The sequence below is a fragment of the Odontomachus brunneus genome, unplaced genomic scaffold, assembly GCF_010583005.1.
Source record: "Odontomachus brunneus isolate Ranch 3 - 2012 unplaced genomic scaffold, Obru_v1 Obru_scaffold_021, whole genome shotgun sequence".
Lineage (NCBI taxonomy): Eukaryota > Metazoa > Arthropoda > Insecta > Hymenoptera > Formicidae > Odontomachus > Odontomachus brunneus.
In genome coordinates, this window is record NW_022639471.1 from 768805 (window position 1) to 780316 (window position 11512).

At 44.6% G+C, this 11512-nt stretch overlaps 1 protein-coding gene across 5 annotated transcripts in view; it reads left to right on the forward strand.

The window, feature by feature from the left end:
• Window positions 1-11512, forward strand: part of LOC116842112 (protein bicaudal C) — a 40844-nt gene that overhangs the window by 23568 nt on the left and 5764 nt on the right. For 4 of the 5 annotated variants that reach the window (XM_032810845.1, XM_032810844.1, XM_032810846.1 and 1 more), the window contains 10 exons: window positions 3109-3188; window positions 7531-7746; window positions 7829-8068; window positions 8176-8394; window positions 9109-9412; window positions 9538-9915; window positions 10232-10333; window positions 10411-10661; window positions 10869-11094; window positions 11238-11357. In XM_032810845.1, the coding sequence (XP_032666736.1) occupies window positions 3109-3188; window positions 7531-7746; window positions 7829-8068; window positions 8176-8394; window positions 9109-9412; window positions 9538-9915; window positions 10232-10333; window positions 10411-10661; window positions 10869-11094; window positions 11238-11357 (2136 nt within the window). The remainder of the gene's footprint in view (window positions 1-3108; window positions 3189-7530; window positions 7747-7828; window positions 8069-8175; window positions 8395-9108; window positions 9413-9537; window positions 9916-10231; window positions 10334-10410; window positions 10662-10868; window positions 11095-11237; window positions 11358-11512) is intronic. The other variant, XM_032810847.1, reaches the window with a different exon arrangement.

Genomic DNA, 11512 nt, shown 5'->3' on the forward strand with positions numbered 1-11512 from the left:
AATGCCAATTATTAAAATTAACGAAGCTTTGGAGGGAGAAGGCGGTGCCCTCGAATTATCGTTAAAATCTGACTTTAAATTGTAAACTACGAAATCCAATGGGAATACCGATGATTCCGCAAAGTCCTGTATAAAAAACCACTTAGCATGTAATCTCGTATTTAGATCGTGATACGCTTCATCGCGAATGGCGATACGCACGAATGCAACACTCGAAATAGAATATGTGTTTGAGGCTCAGGTCAAACTGACTCACATATCATGCGCTTCACGGTTAATAGATATTATCAAATTATCTTTCCCCCCTTTCTCTCTCTTTCTGTCGTGCCGCTGGCGATATTATATCTCTCCTCGCGCGATCTGACCCGCTCTCGAAAACGTCGTCGCGAATTTTGCGCAGCGAGATCAGCGAGATTCGGTCGGTCGAAACGGCCAGCTAATTGTCCGCGAGCGAATTAAACGTCAATCGCAAAGTGCAGCCGCCACTCTAATTCCGCGCGGAGACGTACTCGTCGATGTGTGTTCGCAGTCACGTAAGCCACACGCTGTACTTCGGCTCGCATAACTCGTGGCTGTTTTTTATGTATCTCTCGATACGTAATGGCAGAGTGATGTATACTGCAGTACGCGAAACGAAGACGGGTGAAGGTAACGCGCAGAAAGTAACTCTGAAAGAAAGAAAAAAGAAAAAGGAAAAACGAATGGAAACAGAGAAATTACGAATCACGAGCGAATTGAGCAGATACCGATGCGCCTACTGTCGACTTCGTATCTCAATTTCGAAACGCATTCGTTCATTTCGAAATTGGAGTTACAAAGCGTTCCACGATAAACGGCAAGTTGACCTTTGCCTATCTTTACATCACATCGCAGTTGTACTAGCGGTAGATATTGATTGGTGCATGCTTGCCGAGTAAACAAGAAAACTTGAAAACCAGATATCGCGTGACTCGTAATATTGCTGTTTCACCAAATTATCCGCCCGGTTCGTACATTCGACCGAGACCGAGTTAATACGTGGGATTATAGTTCATGACGTTGCATTGGGAAAGTGCTCTGTGTGTCGCCTAATTAAATTCTCCTACAAGCGAATTAACTTACGGAGCATTCGTTCTTTTCGAGCTGCTCTCTAGGGTGCAGAGAAAAATGTATCTAACAAATAAAAACATTTGTTCGCGGTGGATATTAATAGCATAAGGGAAAACGTCCAGTAGCCGGCGTTCACCAGTTTTCACCTGTTCACACTTGTTCAGGTCCCATCAGATATCAAGTTGTACGGAGATTGATTAATTATTTATTATTTATTTATTTTCTTTCAAGTCCACACACTCGACAACATCTGCGCAAGAGTATCAGTTACTGTGGACGTTTTCCCCTATTAACTTCAATCACTTTCATTTAAATAGAATAAATAATCGCTCTCAAGAAAAATTAAGGTTTTAAGAAAACATATATCTCTCTTCTTATTTGTATCTTATATTAATATTTTATATAAATATAAGTGAATTAGAAGGTGTATATTTTCTTATTTAAAAAATATTGTACACTAGTACAAAATTAAATGTTATCAAAGAGTAGCTAGCGAATAAAATAATTGTTACTCCTTAGATATCTTTTTCTCTCAGTGTAACCACCGAATAAGTATTTTTAATTTTCTAGATCTTTTTTTCCTCAATGTATAAAGTAACTGATGAAACGCCCGAATCGATGCCGCGAGACGAGACTTATGACGGGAAACACAAATTCGGAAATTCATTCTCATTAATAAGAACTTGATAAGAATTTAGCTGTTCTTGTGGGAAGTTGCCGACTAGTCAATCACGATAATCGAATCCTATTTATAAGGCGTTACGTGTCTCGCATCTGTTCATTTCCGCACTCGACATTCAGCTATTTCCAATATTTCCTCGTAGGTTTCATTCTGGTCGCAGTTTTTTCTTGCGTATATACCGCACTGTTATCGCTGTTTTTTCCTCGAGCGTGTTTTTCCGAGTCGTGAAAATTATCGCAGAGAGCACGGCGATACATTTCGCGCGCGTTCTATTGCAGGACATCCCGGTATCACTCGGATTATCAGTCGAGCCTCCGACACCTGCCCCGCTCTCGCAACGACGCCTCTTATCGCTCTACCTGCGCAAACAGGACTCTGAGCCTCTACTTTCTATGCTCGGCGTGACTTAAAGAGGTCAGGTCATCGCGGGCCTTAAAGTCTTGTGCATCGACGCACGCGGAATCCGCTATGCACCTTCGTGTCTCGGGTAGTGGACGTCGCTTCTAAAAATAACCCGCGCCGCCGTGAGAAGTGATAGGTGTTCGCGCTAACGGCTAACACACGGTGAGATCGCGACCGAGCGTGTGACGATCGAAGGGGATGATCAGGTCGCAGCTTCTCTCTGAGCAAAAATGACATTGCGCATCGTTGTTTTCATAGGAAGACTTACGTAACGCGGTCGTCATATTCTCTTTACAGCGAGATAAAATACAAACTTCATAACATAATATATCGTAGCAATACTAATAACGAAAACGATACGGTATCACTGTTTTGATTACCGGCCGGACATCCCCCTCTCGCCTCCCCTCCCCCTCCCATTCCAGAAATACATGTTTATTTCTGTTTTTTCCTTAACAAGGGAGATTCCGCCAAGTTGTCGCTGGAGGTGGAATGCGGCGAAAGCCGATTGATTAACGTGTCTTATTGATTCGTATTTTCGAGATGTGACCTCGAATGCGACGTGTATTTTCGACACACAGGAAACGCACGATCGTTACACTCCGCCAATGGGCGCGTGATCGCGCTCGACTTTGGAACACATTATACAGTCGAAGGCCTCGCGTTCAGGAAGAAGCGTGCGTGCGTGCGTGCGTACACGCGCGCGCGCTCTGCGAATACTAAGAGCGACTTCTAAATGGCCATCGATTGACATCGGTTCTACGGTCAGTAGTTCTCGCCAACATCGCGTTCCGCAACTTCGAGGCCCGGCGCGTTGCCGTTCTGGCCAACCGAATTATTTCAGGCCCCTGTTATATTAATCGATCCAAATAAATATAGATAGATGTTCCTCGCTTCCCCTGGATTGCCCTCTAATTTGATATATCTGCTTTCAGATCCGCACATAAAGGTCGCGGGACGACTGGACGATGTACGATCGGCGAAGGAGAAGATAATGGAAATTTTAGACACACGGGTAAGTGGCGATTTGAAAATTGTGAGTTCTTGAAAGGAAGAAAGGAGGATGTCAAAGATAAGTCGTTTTTTGACTCATTAACGGAACCTTAACTAACCATTAAAAATTGTTTCTAAGATTTCTTATAAATAAAAAATAACAATTATTTGCCCACTAAGGAAAGTTATGAAAGTTGGGATTTATTATCGATTGTTGAAATAATCATATATGAAGTGTTTCTTAAGCTTTGTATATTTTATCTGTGATCAAAATAAGATAAATTACACATTTATGTGTTGAAACATACTTAGTGAATGTAGAGAATTTGACTTTTTGATTCACATCATGTATATGTGTGTAGAAATGTATAAATACAATCATGAAAAATGGGCGTTTTTACGAACGAGAATAATTAATGATTTCTTCTTGATTTTTTCCTTTTTTTTTTACTTCTTAAAGTATCTCAATAAAAGAGTTTGTTAGATAAGTATTAGAAAATGTAAGTAATAAGTTTTTCCTTTCTGCATATACAGCCTATGAATATTGCATAAATTAAAAAGTAGATAAACTTATGTGCATTTACTATTCGCTTCTCAAGACATAAATGAGCAATTTACTCGATTTTAAAGACATATCAAGGATAAGAAAAACACTTTATACTTCAACAATCAATAATAAATTTCGATTTTCATAACTTTTCCCGGACCTGGTGGACAAGTAATTGTTATTTTCTGTTTCTAGAAGAAACAGTTTTTAGTGGTTAATTAAGGTTTCGTCAGTAGGCTAAAAATGACCCATTTTTAACATCCTCCTTTCGAGTCTGATGCTCGAATTGCGACACGATAACGGACGAAACCGATCGAATGGTGGGCGAATCGGATTGCGAGATTATAGATACGCCGATTAATTCATTCGCGATCTCATTTAAATTCGGAGTAAAAATTTAAAAGGTCACACGACCAAATGGCAGTCTCGAGAAAGTATGCCGACCTGTGAAACGAGAGTTTCGAAAATATCGCAATATGATGATTCCGGCAGTCTTTCAACGCGGTGCAACGTCACCCTAGCCTGCTTGCAATTCCCAGGTCTCTTTTGCGCGATACAGGAAACGAGCGACGTTGCACGCGAAACTCGCGCGATCGAGTGCAAGGACGTGCCTGTTAGTACCATTATCAGTGACCAAAGAGTGCACGGCAGATGGGCGATTACCGAATTCAATTGCGTGGCATTCGAGAACGGCCATCTGTTCCTCTTTACACAGCCGTTACGTCATCATATCTGATGCGACAGAAATCGCGAAAACCGTCGACGATTCCTCACATTTATCTTTATAATTTCAATATAGTTTAGCGTGTGGTATGTCCTTTGATATGTGAGAATGTGTAATAAGTGTTGGAGAAAGAAAAAGGATAAAGTCAAGACAAGGCAAACGTATGTATATGTGTGAGCGACCTTTTCAGGTATGTAGCGCAATAACTGATAATAAATTGATATTTCTTCTGGTTTCGAGTGAAATACACGATATACACCTCCGTCCTCGAGTCGTCAGACTTCAGAATAATCGACTTCTCCGGAGGTCACGACTTGGCCGTTTCTTTTTCGTCTGCTTCGTCGTTTTGCACGTGTCTGCTTAATTACTAGACACAGGTCGCGCAAGAGCAAGGAAGCTCGAGGGGGAGAGACGCGGCGAGCTGAAGGAAGAGAGCGACTCGCGTGAGAGACCACGCAGGAAGAACGCGCGTTCTATTTATACGTCACCCGCGGTCGCGGCAAATTCTCAGGCGAGAAAGCGAATCGTTTAGACGAACAGTCGAATCGTCGAATCGCACTGTACACACACACACATACTGCGAGAAACAGAGAAAGAGAGGCTAAAGGCCAACGTACGCTAAACGACATAAAAGCATAAACATCTTCATCAATCGAGCGCTCTCGCTCGTTTCCAAGAGAACCGGAGAAAACTAATCTCCAAGCTGTACGCGCGCGTTACACTCGTGCTTGTGCATAAACCCATTTCTCCGATTTCGTGCACGCGCGAATCGAGAAATTCAAATGAAAATTAAATCCGATGAGATTCCGAACTTTTCCCGAGTAATTTTTCCGCGTTTTTCATCGTTCGCGATTTCAGACACGCAACCGTGTCGACCCTTCACTCACACTAACGGTACTTGTCCCGCGGACGGTCCCGGTTAGAGAAGAAGCCACGACGATGCGACGAGACGACGACGACAACGACGGTCCCGTTACCGTTAAATCGCACGGAGGTACGGCCAAGCCGGACTTGTCGCTTTTTGCCGACCATACCGGGCGTACCGATCGATTCCTGTTACTTTGTCGAATGCATTCCGTGGTGCGTTCCAGAGGCGCGAATACGCAGACGGACGCTGCAGAGCGGGGCGTGGAAGGACGTGAAAGGCGCGCGTGTACCCTTGCCGAGAAACGAGGATAATCTCGCGCGCGCGCTCAGTTTTCGGGGGAACGAGAATCGCGCGTTTCCTCCACCTCCTCCTCGTCCTCTTTGTCCATCCGTGCACCTCGCAATTCGCGATTCGCTATGCGGCGCGCTTTAAAATAGATGCCAAGCTCTCTGCGTCAAAAGCTCGCGCGCACCAGGGTGGGATAGTGACACTGTATAGCGCTAATTACGGAACGCGAATGGCGCGTAAATAGCGCGACGGTATTTATAGAGTCGGCAGTCGGACACGTGCGCGGGATATTCAATATCTCGTCGTGATGTCGATGCAGGATGCGCCGGTGTCCTGAATTTCATGCAGTCTCGCGGCTTTTTCTAGAGAGCGCGGGCGGCGACGGTGGTGACACGACGGCTCGTTCTCCGCAGCCGCGGGGAAAGGCTTTCTGAAATCGCACGACCGGATCGCCGACTCGCGACGCTGTCGCGTGACTTTATGTAACGCTCGGCCACGCGATATTTAAAATCGCGAGCGCGACTCGTTTCGCGATATGCTCCGAGAAGCGCGGCTCACGCCACTGCGAAGTCGATGAACGCTCGATCTCGTGGCGGAAATACGCTTTGCCGAGAGGAAGATACACGCTCGTGCGAGACGTAACGCGAATGTATAATCAATGCTCGAATAGATAAATATGTAGGAGACGCGCGCACTTTCTCTCGGCGGCGATGATCCCGCGCTGATTGCTGTGTTAATCTCTCTTTCTCCCTCTCGCGAGGATCTCATAATGAAGACCCCGCGCGTCGTGGTAATGCAGGCTCTTTCGTTCCCCAAATTAATCGATATTATCGATAATTTCGGCCTAATTTGCATTTCCAATTCGAATCGTTTCGCAGCGATAAAAATTTCTGCAGAGATGGTAGCGGCGACAGGTTCCAACTTTCGATGTGAGTACGTAATATCGCTCATTAAGGGAGTATTCTGAAAGATTGCAAAAAAGAGATACTTTACCGGCATTTTTTGTAGGGAAACAACGAATACCGTCGAACTTTGCATATTCTTTAAGCTTTACTTGAAAAATATATTTTTATTATCTAAGCGGCAAAGACGCTCTTCTTCTGTGTGTTATCTCCTGATTACTAGGTACTCGCAAAAAAATATATACGGGCGGTGTAAGTGATTTTGGTTTTCTTAAGTACATTTGAAATACAACAATTTTCTTATTCAGGAAAAGTGTGGAACGTATAAAAAAAAAAAACTAATAAGTGTATAATGTTTCCTCTAGTTTAAATGATGAACCCACACTTTTCCTGAATAAGACAAATTTTCGTTTCAGATATTTGGAAGAGCCATAATCACTTATACTGTCCGTTCCTTTTGTAAACTCCTAGTGACCAGAAAATAACACACAAAAGAAGAGTTTCTGTCACTTGAACGATAAAAATATATTCTTTAACAAGGTTAAATGAAAGTTGGACATTATTCGATTTTTCGTTTCTTTACAAAAAAAATTTCAGAAAAACATCTCTTTTTGCAACTTTTCATAAACTAGGATATTTCTTTAAGTTCCGAATAAAATGTCTGCCGTCGTCGAGTTTACTTCGATCGTTGCAGCGAATATCTAACCGGACGCGCTCGATAAGATATTTCGTTACTTTCTTAAATTATACTCTTATATAAAAGGACGTCTACATTGGAAGTAAGCAGTAAGAAGTAGGAAGTAAGAATAAGAAATTGACCAATCATAGTTGATTATTCTTCTCACATTCGACTGTGGTTGGTCAATTTCTTACTCTTATTTCCTACTTCTTGCTATTTACTTCCAATGTAGACGTCCCTTAAGATTGTTATAGAGTAAGTGTATTATTGAAGCACAGCGAGTTCCTCCGTTGTGCAGCGTTTGCCGACGTAGAGATACGATGTGATAAATATGTGCGATTTGACTTGGCTTGCAGCAAAGTAACAGAGTGACCATGAAACTAGACGTCAGTTACACCGACCATTCGCACATCATCGGTAAGGGCGGCCTGACGATCAAACGGGTGATGGAGGAAACCGGCTGCCACATTCACTTCCCAGACAGTAACCGCAGCAATCACCAAGACAAGAGCAATCAGGTTTCCATCGCCGGCGAAATGGAGGGCGTCGAACGCGCCCGCGCTCGCGTCAGGGTGAGGGGCTCCTTCCGCGCGAAATCCGCGCCGCTCAGGTTACAGACGGAGAAGCTCATGTACCGTCGTCTTCGCGTTTCAGAATCTGACGCCGCTGATCTTCTCATTCGAGCTGCCCATAATGGGTGCGTCGCAGAGCACTCCGGACTGCACCTCGCCGTACGTGGTGAAGATACAGGAGAAGTACAATGTACAAGTCATGTTCCGCACGAGACCGAAGTTGCACGCCACCCTGGTGGTCGTGAAGGGCTGCGAATGGGAGGTTTCCCAGGTCAAGGAAGCGACGGTTCTGCTGATTCGTTACATGTGCAAAAACTTAGCTGTGAGTGTCCGACAAGCGTAATCGAGAATCGATCGACTATTCAACCGTCCGTCGCGTATGACACACTGATTGCGAGCGTTTCTTTCTTCTCTCCTCCCCCCGTTTAGAGTCAAATTCAAGTACAAATGTCGATGGAGATCTCACCCCAACATCACAGCATCGTGTTAGGGAAGCAGAGCAGTAACCTGAAGATGATCATGCAACGTACAGCTACGCAGATCATGTTTCCGGATGCCGGCGATCCCAATATACCCAGTCTCAAAAAGAGCAACGTCACCATTACTGGCGCCATACACAATGTTTACTTGGCTCGGCAACAGTTAGTGGTAAGATGACTCGCGCTCTTACGTCTTATACGTCTCCGTTAATTAATACTATTTCTTTTTTCTCCGTGAGAAATTGCAAAGTCCGTGCAACTTTAATAAATCTATTGTATCCTAATTTGAGACTCCTGTGGACACTCGCCGCGGCCATGTTGGACTGTGACGTTGTGACGAAGCGAGAAGTAACACGAAAATTCTTGCGATTTCCACGTAAAAAGATATTTGTATGAAAAAAAAACACTTCAGACTGCTTGAATATACTTGTAAAATGTTTTGAAAATTATCCTTTCTCCTTGATAATCATTAAATAGCCGAAAAATAAACGGAACTGACAAAATCATGAGAAAAGGTGGATTAAAGAAAGAGATTGCGTGTCATGCTAAATTTACGGCTACTCATTGGCTGTCAAAGGAAAAAAGATAGTTTTCAGAGCATTTTACAAGTATACTTAAGAGACCAAAAGTGCTCTTTCATACAAATATCTTTTCATTCGAATATGACACGCAAGAATTTTCAGCGCATCATTTCTCGCTTCTTCATCAATCAAACGTCATCTTCAGGAGTTTCGCGGAATGGGATCAGGAGCTTTAATACTAAATTTTCTTCTTTCCCTTATCATGCGTGTTAATCTTAGGAAATTTCTCGAACTTATTAGGTGAGAACGATAGTCTATGTAATTTGCATATCCACATATTGACGATTATTACTCTTTCACAGGGCTCATTGCCGTTGGTACTGATGTTCGACCTTCCTGAGGATTCTGTATCCGCATCCGTCGACACTGAGAAGATTTCTCAACTTATGCAGTCCTTGGACGTGTTCATCAACATCCGTCACAAGCCGAAGCAGAGTACGCTCTCGGTGATCATCAAGGGTATCGAGAGAAATGCCGGCAACATTTACGAGGCGCGTAAGCAACTGCTCGGGCTGGACGAGCCCAGAGTCCACGCCGAGATACCGGCCACTTACCACATTCCAAACGCCGGCAGTATCTTCCAAGGCAACTCCACCAACGACGTCAGTAAGTGTCGAGATAAATGGTCGTCAATTTAGATCCAGAGGGGAAGATAATTTCGCGTCGCGTATCATTTCCCATATCTTGAAATCACTGAAAGCTGTCGCATTTATCCGGTTTGTTTCGTTTAGGCTCCAACAACTTGATAAGCGGCGTGCCGGACAACTTCTCGAACATGTTGACGATAAACACGCAGAATTCGCCATATTGCGTGTCGCCTATTCCTCATTCGCCGAATCCTATGGGGCTCTCGCCGCATTGGGGCCTCCCTCATCTTCCATCCGTGTTCTCACCGCTGGGCACGCACCATCCGTACCCCTATACTCACTTGAACCACCTACTGACGACACAACATATGCTGCACAACAATATGATGCCTCATCCTCATGGTATGTCGAATCATGTGATGCCCGGCCTCGGGCCGTTTCATCACAACGCATCGGCCAACTTTCCTGGTATCCACGGTCTGAGCACTAACTCGCTGACGGATAGCAAAGAGGGTAGCAGTGGTGAGTCGCTCTTATTCTCCTTGCAGGGTCAAACAACTGATTGTCGATCCCCGTTAATCACTAACACTAGCAAAGTCTGTTTTTTCTTGCAACAGTGCCGGTTGTTCATAATTTCAGTTGAGAAGTTCTCATTATTGAATGTAGAAGTTTCTGCAATGCAAGGTTAACTGCAATGCTGATCACATAAAAATCAGGTTTTTTCTGAAGTTTCAATGACTAAGGGGATGTCAACAATTGGATGTTTCATCCTGTATTCACGAATTTAATTTCTCTCCAATTCTTCGCGTTCTAACGTCATTTGCGAATTTATTTGCAGCTTACTCGTCGCTAAGTAGCGTTTCTAGCTCTCTATCTAGTCCCGCTATCAGTCCTCGCAATATTTCGCCAGTCAATCCTACAGATACTAGTCCTAACTTAGGTGAGTGAAACTTCTTAAGACCAAGAGTCACGATTTCGGGGAATCGATCGCAGCATGAGCGTCGTTCTGTCTTTCAGCGGATTTATCCAGCATGCTGTCCGATTTATCGGTCACCGATCGACGCGCACCCGGTTGCGAAAAGAAGACCTTAGAGATGGCTGCGCAGCAGAATCTCACACCCTTCGACTACGAGCAGAAGAAGCTGCTGGCCGCGAAGGCGATGCAGAACAAGCAGAGCGGCAGCGACTACCGCGTGCCGACTTCCGCCTGGTCCGGCTACGGCCTCAGCCAAAGTATTCCGCCTATAACTACGAGTGACTTGAGCAAGGTAATTCCCTCCGCAATTCGTTAGAAATAATTAGGTCGCGAAGTAGAACCGAAGTAGCGGGGTCGGTCGGAGGTAGCTAATAAAGACTGTTGATGCAATTTCTTGGCCCGGCGAATTGGCGCCTGAAATATTTATCGGTAAACGCGAATCGGGGCGACGACGAGGGGAAACGTCGCCGCAAACTGACCGCTATCTATTTGAATCCAGGAGCTGACGTCACATCCTTCGGACTTGTGGAAAGAGCCGACCACGCCGGTGTTCAATACCGAGATGGACTTCGGTATTATCTCAAGCAAGGACCGTGTCGGACAGATCGGCATGGCCTCCAACTACATGGACCACACACCGACTTCCCATTTGAACAAGATCACGTCCCATCGCTACAACGATCTGGCCAGCATGCTGACCAGCATCGGCTTGGAGAAATATATACGTGAGTAAATTGAAAGTTACTTTGCGCGAATCGATGCTCGTCACGATGCATGCTTTGCTTTCCTTCTGCTTTCTTACTCGCTTCTTCGCACGAACAGGTAAAAAAATAGCTTTTGTTTTTCTTTTTTTCTTTTTGCTCGCCAGGCCTGTTCACGTCTCACGAGGTGGACATGGCTACGTTCCCTTCTCTCACAGAGAAGGACCTCTGCGAAATTGGAATTACCGCTTGGGGCGCGAGGCGCAAGATAATGCTGTTGATATCCGGTACGTAGGCTTTGGGCGAGTGTGTGGCACTGTGTGTGCGTGTGTGTGTGTTGGTGCTTCGCTTCGCGAGTGATTATCCCGCGATTCTAAGATAACAGCACATTGCATTCGCGTGCATTGCGTTCTTTGACCGATTATCATTCGCTCGTCTCTTT